General features: G+C 42.1%; 1 protein-coding gene across 1 annotated transcript in view; it reads left to right on the top strand.

Moving 5' to 3' along the window:
• Positions 1-21,285, top strand: part of TOP1 (DNA topoisomerase I) — an 88,520-nt gene extending 67,235 nt beyond the window's left edge. The window contains exons 13-21 of the mRNA XM_059038598.2: positions 40-184; positions 11,146-11,289; positions 12,232-12,417; positions 13,507-13,575; positions 14,118-14,232; positions 15,501-15,628; positions 18,479-18,573; positions 18,797-18,946; positions 19,992-21,285. Coding sequence (XP_058894581.1) covers positions 40-184; positions 11,146-11,289; positions 12,232-12,417; positions 13,507-13,575; positions 14,118-14,232; positions 15,501-15,628; positions 18,479-18,573; positions 18,797-18,946; positions 19,992-20,094 — 1,135 coding nt within the window. The 3' untranslated portion in view covers positions 20,095-21,285. The remainder of the gene's footprint in view (positions 1-39; positions 185-11,145; positions 11,290-12,231; positions 12,418-13,506; positions 13,576-14,117; positions 14,233-15,500; positions 15,629-18,478; positions 18,574-18,796; positions 18,947-19,991) is intronic.
• The last annotated feature ends 1,998 nt before the right edge of the window (positions 21,286-23,283 follow it).

The following is a 23,283-nucleotide window of genomic DNA, read 5'->3' as shown; positions in this document are numbered from 1 at the left end:
TCATTACTTCTCACCTCACTGCTCTTGCTTTATTTCCAGAGATGCCAAGGTTCCTTCTCCTCCTCCAGGTCATAAGTGGAAAGAGGTCCGACATGATAACAAGGTTACTTGGCTAGTCTCCTGGACAGAGAACATCCAGGGTTCTATTAAATACATCATGCTGAACCCTAGCTCACGAATCAAGGTAAGGGGTAGCTAAGAGCTGCACCAGTTAGTGGGGCTGATAATCTCTGTCTTTTTGTTGAAATCTAATGTTCTCAGCCTCTAGAATCACTTTGACAAATTGAAAAACATCCCCACAAAAACGGTAATATCATAATTAGCATTATCTAGTGATGTCCCTAAGATGTATCCATTTTTTACATCACATTGTAATCTTACTTATTAATTCACAAATATTAACTGAAATCCCAGTATGAGCCTGGCACAGTGTATGCATGGTGCTAGGAATTGTGTTGGTAAACAAGATGGACACAGTCCTTGCCTTCACATTATTTACTGTTCAGTGGTCAGAGTGCAATGAAGAACGTGGTAAATGTGTATTGGCTTCTATAGCTAGTTCTCTTCCTCACCTTCCTTGGCTCTGAAGAAGGGAATGTAATTACTCTGAATCCAGAAAGAGATTGTAAAATCTAGAGTCTTACATACTCTGTCTTCCTTAAGGTTTCACCTGGGTAGATTCCACCAGGACCAAGTGGGATAATGTATGTGAAAGCATATCATAAACTGTTGAGTACCCATGTGCTGCTATTTATTGATACTGTTATTGAAAGGAGAAAACTGTCTTGGAAGGGCAGTCAGTTCTGGTTAGCCTGCTAGGCATACCCTGCTTGGGCAAGTCCCTCAGACATACTATGGAAATGTGAACGGCAACTTAAAAGAGAGATGGGCTCCACAGAAAAATAGTCAAGGAATTAGTTCTATATAGACTGACTGTTTACATGCAGGGGACTGAGGCTAAAGACCCTCTTAATCTTGGTTTATAGTTTATTAAACACTTGTTAAGATTTGAAAGCCACAGCTCAAAAGGCTGTGTGTCTTTTCAAGACTAAACGCACATTTTCTAGCTTATAGTCCTGTATCCTAATGAAAAATACCCATGTATATATTTTCTTCACTGTAATTGGAAAATGTCACTGTTTTTAGTTTAGAGTAAGTATAGAATCAGAAAGAGAACCCCCATGGCAAGTAAAAGTCAAGTCATTTAAAGAAACCTGTTGTATTCCTCTTCTGAAATAACCACCAAGCTGTAGGGCTACCAAGGTGGATAAACAATGGTTTTAGCCCTCAAGGAACTTATGGGCTGCTGGGCAAATCAGATAAGAAGTCAATTGTATTGGAAAGGTAAATGTTGAATGCTTCAGATAAGTGGAGTAGTTAATTCCCAGCAGTTAGAGATTAGAAACAACTTTATGAAGGAAATTTTGTTACAGTTAGGTCTTAAAAGAGAGCCATTTCAAACAGAGAGAAATGTGTCATTATGGACAGAGAGGAGGGGTATGAAAAGGAGTAACAGAAAGAATTGTCAAGTGATGGTTGCACAACATTGTGAATGTGGTAAATTTCACTAATGGTAAATTTTATATTATGTGTGTTCTACCACATTAAAAAAAATTATCAAAATAAAAGATTCTGGATTACTGTTAAAGTATTTTCACGCAAGTTGACATTTGATTCTGTTAATAACCACACCAGACATGTACTAATGCCATCATTTTACAGATAAATTTAATCTCTGAGAGGCCAAATTGTTGCCAGCCTTAAATGCATGCTAAAGCGACTAGACCATGTTCTGCATTTGATGGAGAACCACTAGCTTGGAACAGAGGAGTGTCTTGAGCATAACCCGACTTGAGCAAGATTTACAGGCATTACGCATAATCAAATCAATAAATACAAACTGTTGTAAATGCTGCAAAGGATACAGGGTACCTATTTGAGAGTATGCCAGGGCACCTGATCAGGTTTCTGGGGTTTAGGAAAGGCCTTTCTGAGAAAGTAACATTTAAGATGAGACCTACAGAATGAATAGGATTTATCCATGAAAAGGATAGGGGAATGGGCATTCCAGACAAAGAAAATAGCCTTTTGAAATCCCTGAGGTAAGAAGGAGCTGCGTGTTCCTGAGGACTGAAAGGCGACCGCTGTAATTGGAGTATAATGAGCAAGAAAGAGGCATGATGGAGAGGAGACTGGAGAGAGGGATGCAGACCAGATCTTCAGACTCTTCCTTAAAAAAAACTTTAAGTTTTTTTCTTTTATGTGGACCATTTTTAAAGTCCTTATTGAATTTTGTTACAGTATTGCTTCTGTTTTTTGTTTCTGTTTGTTTGATTATTTATTTATTTATTTTTGGCTGCGTTGGGTCTTCGTTGCTTCATGCTGGCTTTCTCTAGTTGTGGGGAGCAGGGGCTACTCACTGTTGAGGCACGCAGGCTTCTCATTGCGGTGGCTTCTCTTGTTGAGGAGCACAGGCCCTAGGTGCGCGGGCTTCAGTAGTTGTGGTGCACAGGCTCTAGAGCACAAGCTCAGTAGTTGTGGCACATGGGCTTAGCTGCTCCACGGCATGTGGGATCTTCCCGGACCAGGGATTGAACCCGTCCCCTGCATTGGCAGGCAGATTCTTAACCACTGCACCACCAGGAAAACCCTTGCTTCTGTTTTATGTTTTGGTTTTTTGGCCACGAGGCATGTAGGATCTTAGCTCCCCGACCAGGGATAGAACCTGCAACCCCCTGCATTGAAAGGCAAAGTCTTAACCAGTGGACCGCCAGGGAAGTCCCTAAAATTTTGTCTATTATCCATATCCAGTAGGAAGCCACTGGGTTTTAAAGAGGGGAATAATGCCAGATTTGTGTTTTAGAAACCTGTGATATAATTTGATCATTCTGACAGCTGCTCTGTGGAGACTGGATTGGACACAGACAGGAAGTAGGGAGACCAGTAGAAGGCGGTTGCAGTACTCCAGGCAAGCAATGACAATGACCTAGACAAGATGGTGGCAGTGGGGGTCGAGAGAGGGGAACAGATGCCAAATACATGTGTGCTCTTACAGGCAGGATTAGAGTTGATAGTAGGAGAGTGTGTGAGGGTTGAGAGACTTGTTAGACACGCTGGTGGAGCTCCTCAAGGGCAGAGAGCCAGCCAATTTTTATTCAGACAATATCCAGATAACTCCTGTGCACTGTAAGGATTTGTGCAGGTTTCTGAGTGATGGTTATGGTAGTAAACCTAGAAAGCCACCTAGATGTAGGCCCTGCCTAGAACCTTATACTCAGGACAGAGTGGCTCACTCTAGCAACTGGGTTGGGATTCTGAGTCATGAAAAATGGTTAAAGCTTTGGCAAGTGGTACTGTTGAGGGGAAAATAAATGTGATTTCTTACGCTTTCTGTCAGTCCTCCTCGGTTATGTCCCACTCAGCAGAACAGATCTTCAGAGGTCGAGGTTTTGACAGCATGTTAAATGGTTTTTTAACTGCACTGCCAGCAGGAGAAGCCTTCTCATTTTAGATAAAAATAGAAAGATACAAGTAACAGGAATTTTATTTTCAATGAAATATTTCAAACATACAAGAATAGATATAATGAACACTCATATACCTACCATCTGGCTGTGTCAAACCTTAATGCCATGTCCTGTTTCTTCAATTGCTTCATTTCATAAAAAGTATTCTGATAACCATAGCTGAAGCCCACTAGGTACCATTCATCTCTTTCCCTAGAGAATACTATATTGAATTTAATGTTTTCATTCTTGTGTGTATTTTTGTATTTTTACAGTATATTATGTGTGCATGAACAATATGTAGTATTGTTTTACAAGGTTTGATTTTAAATTAGATACGTTATTGAGATCATTCTGCAACTTATTTCACCCAGATTTGGTGTTGAGATTTTATTATCTTGATATACATTTCTAATTTATCCATTTTATTTGCTATATGGTATTCTATTATATAAAAAATTATCTGTTCTCTTGTCAATAGACACTTCGGGTTTACAGTCATTAGCTAATATAAATAGTGCTGGCATAAACACATTTTCCTTGTGTATACAGACGAAAATGTCCCTTAAAAATTCTTTATTAGATATTTCCAAATTGTTCTCTAAAGTACTTGAACCAGTTTACATCACCACCATCCTCCCAACACTGAGCACAAGTTTCTCTTTTTTCCATGTTTCTAAGATTTTGCTTTTTATATTTGGATCTTTGATCCACTAGAATGTATTTTTGTGTATAGTGTGTGGTTGAGATCTAATGTATTTTTCCCAAATGCATAACCACTTGTTCCAGAACAATTTAGTTGTGTTACCTCTCTGTCATATATCACATTTTTACACATATGACATATTGTTTCTGGGCTCTCTGTCCTGTTTCATTTGTCTGTTTCTTCACCAGTAGCATACTGTCTGAACTACTGTAGCTTTATAAAGTCTTACTATTGAGTCAGACAAGTTTCCTTCATCTCAGTCTTCAAAATTGTCTCGGCTCTCTGCTGTTCCACATTAATTCTGAGATAAATTTGTCAAGTTCTAATGAAGACTATTGAGACTTTTCTTATAAGATTGCATTGAAATTATAGATTAATAGGGAGAAAATATTGAGATTATTTTATTGAATCTTCCAATCCATGAACATGTTATACCTCTCCATTAATTCACGTCTTTGAATATATCCTTCAATATTGTTTCATAATTTTCTCCAGAGGCATTACACATTTTTTTAAACTTTTCTTAGAGACCTTATAGTTTTTTGTGCTATTGAGTAAGTATTTTTCGTTGTTACATTTTTGTTTGTTATTAATGGAGTGGTAATGCTGCTGATTTTTTTAATATTGATCTTCTATCTGGCAACATTGCTGAACTCTTATTATAAAAGTGTCTGTGTCTTTTTGGAGTTTCTATATAGTGACACTATTTTATATTTTTAAAAAACAATCATCCATGAAACCTTAACTTCTCACTAGTCAGCTATTGTCACAGTCAAATACTTGATTAATTTCTGTAGTGAGTACCTTCTCTCTGGGTTTACTTATTGAAATAAAATACATCCTTTACCGTTTATTTAGTGGGTTTCCATAGGTGGCAAATTTTTCTTTTGTTTATCTGAAAGTTTCTTTATTTTCGTTCTTATGATCTGTCTTTTTCTCCAGTAAAGAATGCATCTTTATTATTGGCGATCTGTGGTGTATCTAAGTATACATATATTTTTAAAGATACTCAGACTAGACTTTCCATTTGAGGACAAAAGCATTTTTATTCTAGAAAACTCTCAGCCATTATTTCTTCCATAGCTTCTAGGCCATTCCTCTCATTTATTTGTCTCTTTAGGTCTGGTCTGCATTTCGGGGGAGTTCTAGAGACTTACTTGTGTTCACTAATTCTCTTTTTGATTATGTCCAATCTAAAGTTTATCCCACCTAAAGTTTGTTTCAATTATTATTTTTGTTTTCAGGATTTCTAATCATTTTTATTTCATATTTACCTCATTTCATTTCATTTAAGACATGTGCTTATTTTATCATTCTTTTGTCCTCTTTAGTAGATGTTATTTTTTTTTCTCTTGAAAGTCTTTGTTCTTTAAAATGTTACCTGAAGTGAATTCATGTACTAATTATTTTGTTGGCAGTTCTTCTAGCCCATTTTCCTCATATATTTTGGAATTTGTTTGTAAACCCTTTTGAATGGGAAATAGTTTTTGTCTGTGTATCATTCCCTCTTCTTCCTCTTTGCTCTCCACTTCTCTGCTCATTCCTTCTGTCTTGGAGCGAGTCTTCTAACCCAGCTCAGCCCATGCTAACACACCCCCTGGCTTCAGGTTGCCCCTTCTTGCATGGAGCACTTTCATTGCTACATGTTTGGAGTACAGTGATGATTAAAGCATGAATTCATTGACCTGATCTGACCCAAAGGTCTGTGAAGAGTAAGTTTTTGTCACAGAGGGTGAAAGGTGGTAACTGGTGCTTTTACTTCATGGGGGACTTTAGGTCCAGTTTATGGGAGGCTGCTACCATCATGGGGCTCTGCTGTACACCTTTCTGCTCAGCCTCCTGCGATTTCTCCTGAGATTCTTTGCTTGCTCTTGTATCTATATTTTGCTCATTCACTTCTCGCATGTAATACTGTTACACCTTTCTACTCCATCTCTGCTCCTTCAAAAAATTTAACTCAAGCATGATGTGACTTACAGATTTTTGACAATTTAAAAAATTTGGTTAGTCAAGGGTAAAAAAGAGCACAGCTGGGCTTCCCTGGTGGCGCAGTGGTTGGGAGTCCGCCTGCCAACGCGGGGGGCGCGGGTTTGTGACCCGGTCAGGGAGGATCCCGCGTGTCGCGGGGCGGCTGGGCCTGTGGGCCATGGCTGCTGGGCCTGCGCGTCCGGTACCTGCGCTCCGCGACGGAAGAGGCCGCAGCGGTGAGAGGCCCCACGTACCGCAAAAAAAAAAAAGAGCACAGCTGAAATGTGTCCCTTTGATGTACCCTGTCCTTACCCCCTTTCTAGAAACTTGGATTGGTCTGCTTGTGGTCATAGCCAGCGTTACACTACTTCTGGTCTGCTAGGTCATTGAAAGGATCAGGACTTTTGAGAGCCACAGTAACACATGCTCCAGCTACTGAAAAGATTGTCCTGAGCTCATTCACATCTGTATATACTCATCTTGGTTTGTTCCGCTTTTCCACCCAGGATTCCCATTATACAGGCATCTTCTTGCAAGTGTTTCCATTCCCTTCCTCTTCCACTCTGTACCTGGTGCCCGCAGAATCTGAAATAGCAGGGAAATGACGGTCCGCTTTCTAGAACCTGTGTTTTCAACAAAACTCTCTGATCCCAGATAAACCATGGATCGAGAGGTTGCAAAAGGACTGCTTATAGTAAGTTCTCAACTGCGAAGTCCAACCCCTGCCAAGCATTATCTGGTCTTGTAACCTGGGGAAGTAGGCCTTAGTAAAAGTAAGACTCTTCAAACCAGTCTTAGCTTTATGAACAAAACTTATCATTTTTCTTTTAAATGAAGTACAGCAACCTTCAGTATCACTGTTGCTATCACATTGCATTCAATCATACTAAGATATTCTCAGTGCCAAATACCCATTTATGTTATTTCTCTCTTTAGGACCTAGGGCTTTCAAAGATGTATGTGTCTACAATCTTTTAAATGTAACCATCTGGGGATTACAGGGCTGGATTGAAGGAAAATGTCTTTAAAACTTTATAGTTTGGGGAAGCTCTGATTTTGGTGAGTTTTAGAAGGAGGAAATAAGACGTGCTTATTTTTTTTTAAATTACATTCTGAACCTGACTTCTTAGTATACAGTTCTAAATTTTTAAGTGTAAGAGCTAGAACATTAAAGCTTCTAGATGATAATCATGGTAGAACATCTTCATTACCTTAGAGTAGATTTCTTAGGACACAAAATAAACCCTAACAATAAGCAGTTGATACAGTGGACTTTATTAAAAATAAAAACACGTTCAACAGAGGACACTGCTAAGATAATAAATATACAAGTAACAGACTGGGAGAAAACATTTGCAACATGTATATCTGACAAAAGACTTGTATCTCAGATATACAAAGAATTCCTATCCCTCAATAATAAAAAGACAAAACATCCCCATAAAAAAGAGCAAAAGACAGATGCTTTAGAAGGTAGAGGATTGGCCAGTAAAAAAACACATGAAAGAGTACGCAGCATCACCAGTTATCAGTGGAATGCAGATTTAAACCAAAATAAGATACTAATTCCAGTTCTAGGTAATTTTGCTGCAAATAAAATGAAAACATATGTCCACAAAAAGACCTATACAACAATGTTCATAATGCTATATTTATGCAAGTCCAAAACTGGAAACATCCCACGGGTCCATCATCAGAATAAACACAGTGTAGTATAGTCAAACACATTAGAGATAGTCATGGAATATACCAGCAAGGTAAAAGGAGTGAACTGCTGATAAATACAACAACATGGATGAATCTTCACAACACGTTAAGCAGCCAGACATGAGAATCTAAACTTTATGATTCCACTTAAATAATATTCTAGATTAGTCAAACCTAATCTATGATAATAGAAATCAGATTAAAAGGTCAGTGGTTGCTTGGTTGGTGATCAACTGGGAAGGGTCATAAGGGAACTTTCTGGAATGACAGAAATATTCTCTAACTTGATGGGGTGTAGGTTAGTTACATGGGTTATGGATGGTCAAAACTGATCTAACTGTATACTTAAATCTGCATAACGTAAAATCTTTTTAGAAGATTTACTCAGAGTGAAAGGTTGAACAGGAAGTATTGGAAGGAAATATACTACTTTTATCTGAAAAGGATTTGAATCTATAAAGAACTCTACAAATCAATAATAAGACAAACATATTTAAGAACAGGCATGTATGGAAAGCTGGTTGGATTTTGTTTTTAAACATAGTATAAACACATAGGGCCAGTTTATTATCTTTTGTTTAAATTATGTATGTGTGGGGTTCAGATTGCTGTTTGCTCTCTGGATTCTGTTTAGGGAAACTGAAGGGCACAGGGATATGCATACTTCCTAGAGGCCAGCCCTCTCCTGTTAGACCTAGACAAGGTGGCTCCTCCACCACCCCCATCTCGTGTCCTTATTTGAGAGAATCCTGGATCCTTGTGCCAGAAGCCTAGCCAACCTGTGAAGAAAAGTTGGTCTTGTGGTTATCCCGTGAATGACTTACTTGTTAGGTTTTCTAAACTTTGTTTCAGTGGTATGACTAAGGAATGAGCAAATGTAACCCTACTGGACTTCGAAGACTCAGACTCAGGTTTTGGTAGGCCTGTGTGTATCAGAATGATGGGAGAGAGCCCACTTCTGAGCTGGAGACTGTACTGTTGAAGATGAGCCTTTCGTGTCCCGTCTTTCATGTGTGTGTATATAAGAATGATTGTCAGGGAGATTTATTACACGAGGAAAGTTTCTACCACACCTTTTTCTTATTTGCCCTCTTTTTTTCCCTTTTTTAAGATGTGTCATTGCTTTTTTTTTTTTTTTTTTTTTTTTTTGGCTGAGTTGGGTCTTTGTTGCTGCCCATGAGCAACAGCGAGCGGGGGCTACTCTTTGTTGCAGTGCATGGGCTTCTCATTTCAGTGGTTTCTCTTCTTGTGGATCATGGGCTCTAGGGCATGCGGGCTTCAGTAGTTATGGCGCATGGACTCAGCAGTTGTGGCGCATGGACGTAGTTGCTCCACAGCATGTGGGATCTTCCCAGACCAGAGATCAAACCCATGTCCCCTGCATTGGCAGGTGGATTCTTAACCACTGCACCACCAGGGAAGTCCTATTTGCCCTCTTAAATGTCAGAATGTACTTAGAAAAACCAGAGAGAAGTTTTCAGCTTCCCATTGACAGTATATAGAACTTGGATATTTCTCCTGTATCACTCAACTACTAAACCACCCACCCACAACAACAGGTAGTTACTGAGCCTCTTGTTTTGTAGCCAAACAAGCATATACAACTAGTCCACACACAGTTGTGGGAGAGTGCTGATGACTCATTAGCATAGCTTTCATTTCTGAATGTTAGGAACTAGAAGTAGAAGACATTTCTTTCTTTCTTCTTTCCTTTCCTTTCTCCCTTTCTTTCCCTCTCTCTCTCTTCCTTGGGTCTTCTTTGCTGTGCGTGGGCTTTCTCTAGTTGCGGCGAGTGGGGGCTACTCTTGTTGCGGTGCAGGGGCTTCTCATTGCGGTGGCTTCTCTTGTTCCGGAGCACGGGCTCTAGGCGCACAGGCTCAGTAGTTGTGGCTCACAGGCTCAGTAGTTGTGGCGCACGGGCTTAGTTGCTCCCGTGGCATGTGGGATCTTCCCGGACCAGGGCTCGAACCCATATCCCCTGCACTGACAGGCAGGTTCTTAACCACTGTGCCACCAGGGAAGCCCCAGAAGACATTTCTTGCGCCATGTGCCCCACACACCTACGTGCTCAGAAGGCCAGGTACCTTGACCGCAGTTCTTATGCCTCAAAGACCACATGTCTCTGTCATAGGTAGAAATCACTGTAACTCTCTTTGGTTGTGGGCTGGGGGAACTAAGAGCTGAGATTCTTGAGTTCTCAAATTCTGTCCCTGTGTTCATGTCATGTAGTCTGTTTCAGGCCTTGTCATATTCCCTAGCCCTTTTGGATTTCTTGGATTTTCTTTATTTTCCTACCTTTCTCACTTGACATTATCATCAGTCCTTGCTTGTGAATCTTTTTCCATTCAACAAGGTAACAGAAATCTTTTTCCATCACTGTTGATTAGATTGTCTTTTCACACCCTTTTTAAAACCTTTCATTGGCTTTAGAATCAATTTTTAAACCTGCCACTAAAAGCTCTAACGTTAAAAAAATGTCTTCCCAGTAACAGTTTCCCTCAATCTCATTAAGAATACTTTTAGGGCTTCCCTGGTGTTGCAGTGGTTGAGAGTCCGCCTGCTGATGCAGGGGACACGGGTTCATGCCCCGGTCCGGGAAGATCCCACATGCTGTGGAGTGGCTGGGCCTGTGAGCCATGGCCGCTGAGCCTGCGCGTCCGGAGCCTGTGCTCCGCAACGGGAGAGGCCACAGCAGTGAGAGGCCCGCGTACCACAAAAAAAAAAAAAAAAAAAAGAATACTTTTAAATGTAGAAGTTAGAAAATGGTGAATAATTATAGCTGTTTCTGGAAGTCATTGTGTTCCTTAGTAATTACATGTTGTTATCTTTGGTTCTGCTTCCTTGACAGTTCCATCAAATTGTGAATGATTGTCTTGAATTTAATGAAATTCAGTCCTAGCAGAAAACTGTTGTTGGGTCACAGATTCAGCAGCAAAGCTGTGATGCTGATGTGGGAATAGGGATGTTTATACCCTTTGTGTTGACAGAAATTAATTTTGGGGACATGTCATGTGCGCTTTTCTTAAGAACATAAACATTTCACAAAATGAAAGCCAGAGGCTTTCTTAGCAATCAGAAAAGAGCCAGTTCTGCTTGTCAGGGAAATGGGACAGCGTGAGTTCTCATCAGGTATACGCCTTGCTTAACTGAAGCTCAAGTTCCTTCTCTTTGGTTCAGAGCTCTGAACTTGGATATTCAGTGTCTGTCTTTACTCCACCGTCCCTAAGCAATCCACCTTTGGCGCTGGGTCTTTTGCAGGGTGAGAAAGACTGGCAGAAATATGAGACTGCTCGGCGGCTGAAGAAGTGTGTAGACAAGATACGGAACCAGTACCGGGAAGACTGGAAGTCAAAAGAGATGAAAGTCCGGCAGAGAGCTGTAGCTCTGTACTTCATCGACAAGGTGAGAGCATCTTCCCGCCACGTCATCTACCATGTTCATCTTAACGAAGACGTTGGAAGCATTTACTCCGCCAGGCCCTGTGCTATAAGTACTGCTGGAGAGGCAGTGATAGCCCAGACGACACCTGTGGTCCTGCTCACCTGATCTCTGGTCCAGTAAGGAAGGTAGAAGCGGAGAGAGAGGTGTTCAGTGTCTGATGCTGTCTAGATACAGTCTGCCTAATAGGAGGGGTCTTCATGAATCTGGATGTGCCAGAAATACTGACATTTTCAAACTCTTTCTGACAATGCACCACCCCCCAAAATTTTATTTTATATCGCAACCCAAACACATAAATATGTTTGTGTGTAACTGAAACAAATGTTGCAAAAAATAATGCTTAGCCTTTCTATGAGCAGTGAATTCTGTTTTTTACTCTTTCTTGTTTTTAAAAAGGATGGTTATAATCCTTAAAATTGGTTAAATAATCTGCCAATGTATCACAACTACAGTTTAGAAGTCAGTGCTTTGAAGATCAGTTTCTCAGCACTCTTTTGGAAGAAAAAGATTTCGTGTTTCCCCCCGGTTTTGCACTGAGTGTATTTATTTTAACACAAGTTCTTAATTGTCTTAAAAATTAAGCAAAATTACGAGACTAGCTTTTTGAGTCTGATTGCCGAGAGTTTTAAATATGTTCTTTCCTCTATCCCCATTTGAAAGAACAAGAGTAAACAGAAGCTTAGATTTCTGGGAAAGTTTAATATCCCTTGATGGTACATACTTCATTTTATAAAGGAAGAAGCAACAATGCAGATCCGGAATTCCCAGGCCTTGCAAACTGATGCTCTGTCCCCAAAGAGAATTGGGAGGCTTCTGATTTTGGTTTCCTACAGAGCCTATGATGTTGACGTTTCATCATTCATGCTTATCTTTTTTTTTTTTCCTTCTCTCATCCCTGGGCAGCTTGCTCTGCGAGCAGGCAATGAGAAGGAGGAAGGAGAAACAGCGGACACTGTGGGTTGCTGCTCACTTCGTGTGGAGCACATCAATCTGCACCCAGAGTTGGATGGTCAGGAATACGTGGTAGAGTTTGACTTCCTGGGAAAGGACTCAATCAGATACTATAACAAAGTCCCCGTTGAGAAACGAGTAAGTTAATGTGGCCTGAGCTCCCTGGCCTGTTTTTCATTCATTCATTCAACAAGCATTTGTGGAGTGCTTTTTCTGTGCCCTGTGCTTTGCTGAACACTAGAAGAAATGGCTTGAAAGAGAGTGGAGAGGTATCGTTTGGTGTCCTGTGTACCTCCTTTTAGTCCCTGCCCCTCACCCCTCACCCCATGCTACTTTACTGGGAGTGAGGGGCCGTCTCCTGTGGCAGCATTCAACAAAGAATGCTATAGAGAGTTGGCCCTCACAACGAACTGTGCATTGGGTTTATCCCATCACACTGTTTTAATGATCTAACCACACTTCAGTATTCCCTGGTCATGTTGCAAATTTGTCATTTTCATAGCATTGCTCCACTTTGCCCCAACTCCTCATTCAGCAGAAAGGTAGCCCTTGAGTCCCCGGATCTCTGAGCCCATAGCTGAAGAGGGTGCTGCAGCACCGTGGTCTCCCAGAAGTACTGGGCTTGAACTGGAGACCTTACAGAGTGTAGTGCCCCAGTAGTCCAGCCCTTCAGCAGTCTGATGTTTCATCAGTAATTAGGTTTTGCTGGCTGTGGAAATATTCCAGATTAAACAAAGCTAAAGAGATCTGACAGTTAAATGTAATATCTGAGTTTAGGTTGGATTCCATACTGGGGAGGTAAAGGACATCATTGGGTCAACTGACAAAATTGGAATATGGACAATAGATTGGATAAAAATGTGTCAGTATAAATATATAAAGCTGAGAAGTACTGTGTGTATATAAGGGAATATCTCTATTCTTAGGAAATACACTGAAGTATTCAAGGGTAAAGGGCCATAATTATGTAAGTACCCAGAAATGGTTCCGAACAAATAATTGTGTATATACACACATAAATGTGGAAAGGAAATAAGTGTTATGTGTACACTGCACAAATAGGAAATGAGGTAAAATATTAATGGTAGGTGAATCTGGGTAAAGGATATGGGTGTTTCTTTGTGCTCTGTGGGGTTGGTTTGTTTGTCTGCAAGTTTTAAGTTGCAGTTATTTCCAAAGTAGAGGTTTCAAAAATACTAATAATTAGGCTCTGCTTATTTCTTTTAGGTTTTTAAGAACTTACAACTATTTATGGAGAACAAACAGCCTGAGGATGATCTTTTTGATAGACTCAATGTGAGTGGGCAAACTGCACTGGGTTGAAGAGGGGTCCAGCCAGAGCCTCCCAAGCTCCTAAAGGAGAGGTTTGCCTGGGAGTGACTGGGGCTCTCCCCTCGGCCTGTCCTGGGGCATCCTGTATACCCTCCCTTCCTCAGGCACACAGCAAATCCATGGCCGAAGCCCTGGGATGGGGTGGACGAACCCTGCCTGTTATCCTCTGGCTCCTGCAGAGCCTTCTCTTGGCTGGATGCTCAGCCACCTGTGCTAGAGACCCAAGACCTGTCCCTGAAATCTTATTGGGGAAGCTCTTAATAGGGAAGGATACAGTTGCTTTATTGGCCTGCTTAAGAATGAAGTGTGCTTCTTTGGGAGGTACATGCAACTCTGTATTCTGGAATTCTTCTCCCGTTTCCTAACTTCCCACTGGCAGGACAGTAAACTTGGCAAGGTGTAACTGCACTGGCATAAATGTCCTGGAGCTTGCCAGAAGGGCCAGGGTGGTGTGTATGGCTTTTACCTAAATCCCAACATGCTCTTCGTTGCTTTGTCTCCTCCAGACCGGTATTCTAAATAAACATCTTCAGGATCTCATGGAGGGCTTGACAGCGAAGGTGTTCCGTACATACAACGCCTCCATCACGCTACAGCAGCAGCTAAAGGAACTCACAGCTCGTAAGTACTGCCTGACCAGATAGGGCCCATGGCCACTATCCTTACTCAGCTAAGTCCTAGATCTGTTCTACTTTTCCTCCTTAACATTGTCACTGGAAATTTTTTCCCTCCATACCTCTAATAGAGGGCTAAGGCTTAGATGTGTAAACAGATCAGTGCTGTTTCCCCTATTCCTACTCTAGCTTCTAGAATAGTTTTATGAAATGCTGACAGGGGCTTTCTGTCTGCTCTGAAACTGCCTGCATTTTGTGTTTTATATCTATGTTATTTAAAAGCTCATAGACTGAAGATAAAGTGCTATGATGTTTTGTTAAATTGGAGAGAGTAAGGTTGTCATGGTTACTAAAACAGCATAGGAGCAAATCCTTTCCCTGAGGTTTCTTTTTTTCCCTCTTAAGAGTAGGTAGTATTCGGGACTCCGCTGGTGGTCCAGTGGTTAAGAATCCACCTTCCAATGCAGGGGATGTGGGTTCGATCCCTGGTCGGGGAACTAAGATCCCACAAACTGCAGGGCAACTAAGCCCACGTGCTCTAGAGCCCACACGCCACAACTAGAGAGCCTGCATGCTGCAACTACTAAGCCCAAGTGCTGCCACAAAAGATCCTGCATGCCACAACTGAGACCCAACACAGCCAAATAAATAAATAAATAAATATAAAAGAAAAGGGAAAAAAAAAAAAAAAAGTAGGTAGTGTCCTCCTAAAAACTAGCTGCAGAAAGTATCACCAAGATCCACAAGCTTTTTTTCCTCTGGAGCCTAGTCACTGCTAAATTTCCACTGTCCTCTAGAAATATGTCAAATGGTATTAGAAAATGGTATTCAAAAAGCCAAAGATGTGGGTGTGTTGAGGGTCAGTATTTTAGGGTGAGGTAAAGAATGTTATATGACACAAGTAAAAACATTTCTTAGATGACACTTTGTATTTTTCTTTCTGAAAGATACAGTGCCTTGTGGTTTTAAAATGTAAAATTTCTGGTCCCTTCATTTTACCCTCCTCTACAGGCTCTTTCTGTCCCAATTCCCATATTTCCTTCAGGCTATTTTGGGTGGTTAGATGGGGGAGGTGGGCACTGAGGCAAGCAGATGATTCTCTTGACTCTCAGATTTTGACCTTGTGCCTTGGGGGAACCTGAATTGATCATCTGAGTGAGATGAGGACCAGTAAAACCTTTACGTGAGGAGAGGATAAAGCGCTGGGGAAGGGACATTGTGTGTTCTCTCTTCTTATACAGATGGACTCTTATTACCATGTTTCTTTCTTTACAGCTGATGAGAACGTCCCTGCAAAGATACTATCTTATAACCGTGCCAACCGAGCCGTTGCAATTCTTTGTAACCATCAGAGGGCACCACCAAAAACTTTTGAGAAGTCCATGATGAACTTGCAATCTAAGGTATTCTGGATGTGGATGGTGGGGTAGCAAAATGAAGAGCAGCATGTCTGCTATGGGCATTGATACTCCACCCTTCTGGGTTGGGATATCAGAAAGGTTCATGCTAAATAAATGGAAATTTGGTAGTAGCTATTGCTGATCACGATAGTGAATATCAGGTACTCATTGTTCAGCAAGTCTTTATTCTGTGTTGAGAAGGTAAATTTGATGTACCCTCTTTGAAATACTGCTAATTATTGTCCTTATACATGAGGATAATGGATATAGTCTTCACAATTCCTTTCCACAGCCCAGAAATACAACTATTTCCAAATTAGATTGTTTTAAATTGAAGATGATGAAACAATAATTAATTTCCCCCTAATCCTAGCACAACTATTTTTATTTCTACACATTCCACATGAATCATATTTTTATAAGCTCATCATCAAACATCTGTTGAATACAGGCTGTGTGCCAGAGCTGCTGCCCTAGAGGGAGAGGGTGATGTGCAAACAACTAGATGCTGTTCCTCTTCCATGTGCCTCTCTCCTTCCTCCAGCTCTGCCTGGTACTGAGCTTTTAAGCGGCAAGGCACTTAACATTTGATGATGTGCATTTCTGTGTTACCAATGGCTACATAACTAATCCATTCTAATGTATTAATCCACAATGAGAATTTGTAGATATTTCACTACAAAGCAGACACATGGGTTACAAAGTAAACCAATTATCTTGAAATGTTTACCAAAAAGTCTGATATAGTAATAGATGTCCTTCCTTATTAATTTATTAAGTTAGATCTTAGTGGGTCTGATAATTACTGTAAATGTCAAGGTGGTCATGAATATAAATGATACTTCGATTTCTGCAGCAATATGAAAATATATGAACTAGCTATGGGTGATAAAGTCATAGATACTACTGATATTACTGTGTTTAATTGCCCACACTCATAACTGAAGAAGAAATGATGAGTTTCAACTAGAGGTTAATTAAACTACAGATTGATTCTTTTCCATCTGCGTTCACAGAAGACTGTACTTGGACAACTGGAGTTTAAAAACTACTGCTGTAGAGTGAGGCTGCATGCATGTTTTCAGGCCCAGGGTGTTTTCCTTCTGTTGAAATTTCTTCCAGATAGATACCCAGGTGTAATACATATGAGTCAAAAGACACACACAACCTGCAGTTCATGCTACAGATGCCATCTGGCTTTCCTGAAGGGATGCACACATCCACGGTAAATAAATGTGTGTCCATAGACATCTCAAATCCTTGGATCATGTGACTGGCAGGCAAAGAACCTGTACAGACCGCCCATCCTAGCGGCTCTGTTAATGGCAGTCATCTGGTGCCATTTACTCTCCTTATGCTATCATTTCAAGCCAGAAATAAAAGCATGACTATTCAGGTGGTATTTACCTAATTCAGGAGACCCTTCCCTGGAGCATGAGGAGGCCTTTTGTTGGTCTCACTCTGGAACCACTGTTTGGGCACCCAGGCTGTCTGCCAGATGAGCCCTCTAAGCACAGGAACCATCTCCTGTGTGCCCACAAAGCAAACACATGCCCCTGTTTGCCAAGTGAATCAATGGAGTCTTTAATGCTTTGAGAGAATTCGACATAGCCTGCCAATTTAGCATTTACAGAAATGGTTAAAAGATTGTGGTTTGTTGCATTTCTGGCCTAAGAATCTGGCTAGTGGTGTCTGTGATGCTTTTGTGTCAGTTCCTTCAGCTTGACTTTGGACAACATAGATGTTGGAAGTAAGCCATTCATAGTAAAACACATTTAATGATTCTCTCACAATGGTGACCTCTGTTTCCAGTCTTAGGCTGTGCGTGTAAATCTAATAGACAATTCCAGGCTGAGAGCAACAGCTCAGTGTGTATGAGTCAGGCATGTATTTACTCGGCAGAGGTTCCCTTGACTTTACAGGTTAGCAAGGTAGTAACAGGTCAGGGGTTCTCCTGCTCCCAGCAGTGTGAGCTCACTGCTTTGGGGCTCTAACGCCACAGTGTTGCTTAAGTGTGAAGAACTTGGTATCATGGCCTTTGTCTCTTCCTTTAAAGACTGGGTCCCCATGAGACTTCATTTGGAAAAAGAGCTCCACAGCTAAAAAGTTTTCAAATCTGCTTTGGGTGATGACCGTTTTAATTTCCTTCCCATCTCAGTTTTCTCTCCTTTTAAAAACAGAATGCTAAAGCCAGGCCATGCCATGTATTGGCTTGGAACAGACTAAGCTGAGCTGTTTGGCTTCCTGGGTACCTTTTAATTGCCATTTTCTAGTGCCTCAGATATTCTCTTCAGTGCATCCTTCTTTCTTGAGAAGTTGGCAGCTCCTTCCCAGAATGCTGGTAGAATCTGAGGAATGAGCTGCGCTCAGTAGATGCAAGGACCCTATCTCAGCTTCATAAAGAGTATCTACTGCAGTAGTATTCTTGGAATGGAAGCGACAGCCTGGCACAAGAGCCATTTGATACACAGCTCTCACCTGTAGCCCTCCTCTCCCAGTATCTAAAACCAAAGTGTTCTCTGACTGAAAGATTAGCACCCACATTCCCAGTCCCAGTGGGTTCTTTTCCCTGAGCTTCTGGATTAACGGGGGCCCTGGGTCACTGCCTATAAAACCCTCATTTCTTCAAGGGTGACTAAAGAACGTAAATAGCCAAGTAGCATTTGAATTCAGCACCCGCTGCATATCTACTGTGTCTTCATGAAGCCACCCCTAGTTGTTTTGACCTAGCAAACCACCAAGACAGCCTGCCTGGTGTAGACAACTTCTAAGTTTCATCTTCTCTTGAGGAGCCCTTCTTTGTATTCTCTGGGCTTACTTTATTCCTAAATCTTATTGTTCTTCCCCACCCAGATTGATGCCAAGAAGGAACAGCTAGCAGATGCCCGGAGAGACCTGAAAAGTGCTAAGGCTGATGCCAAGGTCCTTAAGGATGCAAAAACCAAGAAGTACGTGCCTGGTGTGATACAAAGCTGGGGGTTGGTTGTGAGAGAAAAAACGGGCAGAGCATCAGCCAGAGGCCCTAGCTTTTCTAGGGTTTCTGAGTGATGTCTTTTAGAAATCTCTGTACCTGGGGCTTTTCTGCTTTTACTGCCCCTGGATGGCACCATGGGGTTGCAGTGCTCTTTTCCAGAGGCCAGGCCTGGATCTTGATGACTTCCTTTCTTCCAGGGTGGTAGAGTCAAAGAAGAAGGCTGTGCAGAGACTGGAGGAGCAGTTGATGAAGCTTGAAGTACAAGCCACAGACCGAGAGGAGAATAAACAAATTGCTTTGGGAACCTCCAAACTCAATTATCTGGACCCAAGGATCACCGTGGCTTGGTAAGCACCACACCCTTCTTGAACTCCACCTGCTGGCTTGAGAAGCGTGATGGGGGTTCCAAGAGCACTGTCCGCTTTCACATGCAGTTCCTACGCTGCACACTTAAGAGTCCTCTGGGAAACCTCTGTCTTCTTCTGTGCCCACTACAAATGCATTGGGACATCATGGACAGTCCTAAATGGTCAGCACTGTTATACCATCTTGGAGTGTGTTTATGTCTGTTAATGCAGGTATGGTCCCTATCCCTAATGGAACTTGAGGACAGAATGGAGACTCTTAGTCCTTATTGAAGGAAAAATAACAAAAGAGCCCACCCATCTACCTATACTTTAACTTTTCAATAAAATTTTTTTTCTTTTTTTTTTTTTTTTTTTTTTTACAAGTGAAGGAAGTAAGGTATGGACAAGGAGGAAAAAAAAAAAAGAGAGAATACAGATCTGAGAAACCTAAGCAATGAGTTTGCGCTACTGTTTGCTTGTTTCCCTGGACCACACCCCCGCCCTGGCCCCAACATCCAAAATAAATGGCTTTTTTGGAATATGCTTATTAGTTAACTTGAGTTATTAGCTTCTGGGCCTAGGAGGAGCAGTCATCTCCTGTGGCCCTGCTCCTCTGGGCCAGGGGTTCCAGCGAGCTCTTGTACCCTTTCTACTCTTTTTGCCCTGTTTGGTGCTGGAGGTTTGGTTAGCTTGAGGGGCAGTAGACTGCAGTGGTTAAGAGCATGGACTCTGGAGCCATATGGCTTGGGTTCACTTTTCAGCTCCATTGCCAACTAGCTGCATGAGAATGAAAGCAAATTACCTAACTTCTCTGCCTTAGTTTTTCATTTGTACATCTATAATAGCATCTACTTTAGAAGTCTTTGTCAAGATTAAATGAGTTGAGCACATGAAGCTCTAGGAAACATGTCTGGTACCTTATTAACTCTCATTCTCACCAGATGGATGTGAAGGAGGTGGTGGCATATCTAAGCCTCAGCCTTGGGTCTGGCCCGTTGTTCCCTGAGACACACTAAATTCCCCTTTCTTTCTCCCTTGTCTGCAGGTGCAAGAAGTGGGGGGTCCCAATTGAGAAAATTTACAACAAAACCCAGCGGGAGAAGTTTGCCTGGGCCATCGACATGGCTGACGAGGACTACGAGTTCTAGCCGGTCTTGAGGGGCAGGGTTCTGTGAGAAGGAGCAGTATGGTTTGGGGCAGATGGATAAACTGTGAGCCTCGAGTGCCCTCGCACCTGAGGGGAAGAGGCAGCAAGTCTTAACAGAGCAACATCTTTGAGAAAAGATAAACCTGGAAATATTATAAGGGAGAGCTGAGCCAGTTGTCCTATGGACAACTTATTTAAAAATATTTCAGATATCAAAATTCTAGCTGTATGATTTGTTTTGAATTTTGTTTTTATTTTCAAGGGGTCAAGTGGATGGGAATTTGTCAGAGTTCTGCCAGGCAAATTCACTGTTTCACTGAAACATTTGGATTCTCTTAGCTACTGTATATGAAGTCCGATTATATTGGTGCGTTTTTACAGTTAGGGTTTTGCAATAACTTCTATATTTTAATAGAAATGAGTTCCTAAACTCCCCTCTCCCCCATTTCAGGAATTTAAAATTAAGTAGAACAAAAACCCAGCGCACCTGTTAGAGTTGTCACTATCTATTGTCATGGGAATCAGTTTTCATTAAACTTGAAGCAGTTGTGACATGGGCAGTGTTTTGGTTCAGACACCTGTTCACAGAAAAGCATGATGGGAAAATATTTCCTGACTTGAGTGTTCCTCTTTAAATGTGAATTTTTATTTCTTTTTAATTATTTTAAAATATTTAAACCTTTTTCTTGATCTTAAAGATCGTGTAGATTGGGGCTGGGGAGGGATGAGAGGGGGTGAGCGAGTCTAAGGATAATGAAATAATCAGTGACTGAAACCATTTTCCCATCATCCTTTGTTCTGAACATTCTCTGTGCCCTTTCAGATACCCATCTTTTTCATTTTAAACCCCAGTCTTTCACTTGAAAGATTTTATTGTATAAAAAGTTCCACAGGTCAAAAATTTAGAGGAAAATGAGTATTTGGTCCAAAAAAGGAAAAATAATCAAGATTTTAGGGCTTTTATTTTTTCTTTTGTAATTGTGTAAAAAATGGGGAAAAAAAACATAAAAAGCAGAATTTTAATGTGAAGACATTTTTTGCTATAATCATTAGTTTTAGAGGCATTGTTAGTTTAGCGTGTGTGCAGAGTCCATTTCCCACATCTTTCCTCAAGTATCTTCTATTTTTATCATGAATTCCCTTTTAATCAACTGTAGGTTATTTAAAATAAATTCCTACAACTTAACGGAAACTTGGTGTCTGCCTCTTTGTTACCCAGGGCCCCAGGCCAGAGTGGAGCTCTGGGGCTGGGATGTGGAATGGGACGTGGTCTACCTGCTCCGGTGGTGCCTTCCTCCCCAGGAGCTGGGGCTGGGCCAGGCCTGGAAGGCGCTGCATCTGTCCTGCTGCCATGGGTGTGGGGTCAAAGGGGAGGGAGCCAGAATCCACATCCTTAGAAAAAGGCAGGCCCAGGAAGTGAGGGCGAGTACAGAAAATCTACAAGAACAGGTGGGGTGCAAGAACTATATTTGGAGGCTAGGGTAGGTTTATTGAGCAAGATGGAGCAAGTGTATTCAGGAGGCAGATTTTGGAATAATTTCCATGTGTGCTGACAAGAAGCAGTAGGAGCTTCTTTGGGTTTGCTTATGTGGCCAAGGTTACTGTCAGGATGGCAGGAATGAAGGGTACTAAGCCAATCAGAACACTGGATCCCAGCTCTCTCCCAGATGGAATGCAGACTTCTCCTTTTGTTGACTGAGAGAGGGAGTGGTCTGTGACCACTTCTCCGTGCTCTAGTACCTGAGCTGGCCAGGGTCCCTACAATAATTGTTTTTCCATCCATCCTAGGTTACAGCTAATGAGGTTGAAAGGTGGGGTCTCCTGGTCAAACGGAGCAGTGGGGCAGGAAGGCCAAAGTGGTCAGAATTGGTCACTTAGCTAGCCCTAAGCCTTCCAGCTTGCCGGCAGGCACAGGTGTACTCTGGGAGGAGAGCCACCTCCCTGATGGTCTCTCAACTTCCTGGGGCTAGGCCCACTGCAGAGAATCCTGAGGGGTCCTTGGCAGCCTGTATGTCACTGGCCAGTGAGGGAGGCAGCATTCACCCCAGGGAATAAAGGAGGTTATGTAGCCACCATTGCTTTGGAGCAAGAGATTGCAGCCAGGCATTTTTGAATTCTATGGTTCTGGGGTAGCTAGACCACTGAATGTAAGGAATAGTAACAAGCTCATCCAGTGCCTTATCAAAACACTTCAGCAGGACCTGCCACAACCAGAGGACAAACCTTGGACCACAACTAGAAACCAGGGACAGGTGGCCTTACAGGCAGATTTTACTGATGAGCAGAAACTTGTGCCCACCTTTCCCGGCAAGGACCTTCCTTCTGCTGAGGGCAGGTGCAGGGCAACTAGATACTAGTCAAGAACAGTTGTGAAGGACATCCTGGGTGGTGGCAACAAGGCTGGGAGAGCAAGCCAGAGAATGGGAAGCTGACCTGGCCACTGCGATGAGGGAAGAGTCTAGACGGGTAGGTGAGGGCCAGGTATGAAGGGCCCCGAAGTATGCTTGAACACGGAGTCAGGAGACCCACCCCTTCCTATTCGTCTGTCAGGTAGGTTCCCTCCTCCCACTTCCAGCCTCGTCCTGGAGCAGAGGCCAGAAGTGCAGGGTCTGACCCACTCCCTCCTGTCAGGCTCCTCCATGATGCTGGAGTCCAGCTGTGGGCAAAGGGAGACCGCTTCCACACGGTACCCCAGCCAGACATCCGGGTGCTTGCTTGGCTCCGCCCTCACCCACCACGTCTGGTCAGCCCGTCCCCTCCATTCTCCCTGTCAAGCCTACCTCAGGCCTCTCCCACATAAAAAAAAAAAAAAAAAAAAAAAAAAAAAAAAAACGAAAAAAGAAACCACAACTCCCAACCCTTTCCAGCCACCACCCCCTCCCCCTCTCTCTGTTTCACAAGCACCTGGAATGAGTCATCTCTACCACCCCGTTACTCGCCCACCCACTGCAACTAGCTTCTGCCCCATCTTGCCTCCAGTTCCCCCTCCACTCGGACCACAATCACCCACGAATGAGCGACCAAACCACTAAATGGGCTCTGCTTCTGCAACTAATTTCAACTCACTGTGGCACTGGACACTTAACCACTTTTTAAAAATTACTGTTGATACCTTACATATCATAAATCCACCCATTCCAACTGTACAATGATTTCTAGTAACTTGAGTGAGTGGTATAGCCATCACCAT

This window comes from Kogia breviceps, chromosome 14, assembly GCF_026419965.1.
Source record: "Kogia breviceps isolate mKogBre1 chromosome 14, mKogBre1 haplotype 1, whole genome shotgun sequence".
Lineage (NCBI taxonomy): Eukaryota > Metazoa > Chordata > Mammalia > Artiodactyla > Physeteridae > Kogia > Kogia breviceps.
Note: the sequence above shows the minus strand (reverse complement) of the source record. Positions and strands in the feature narration are given on the sequence as shown.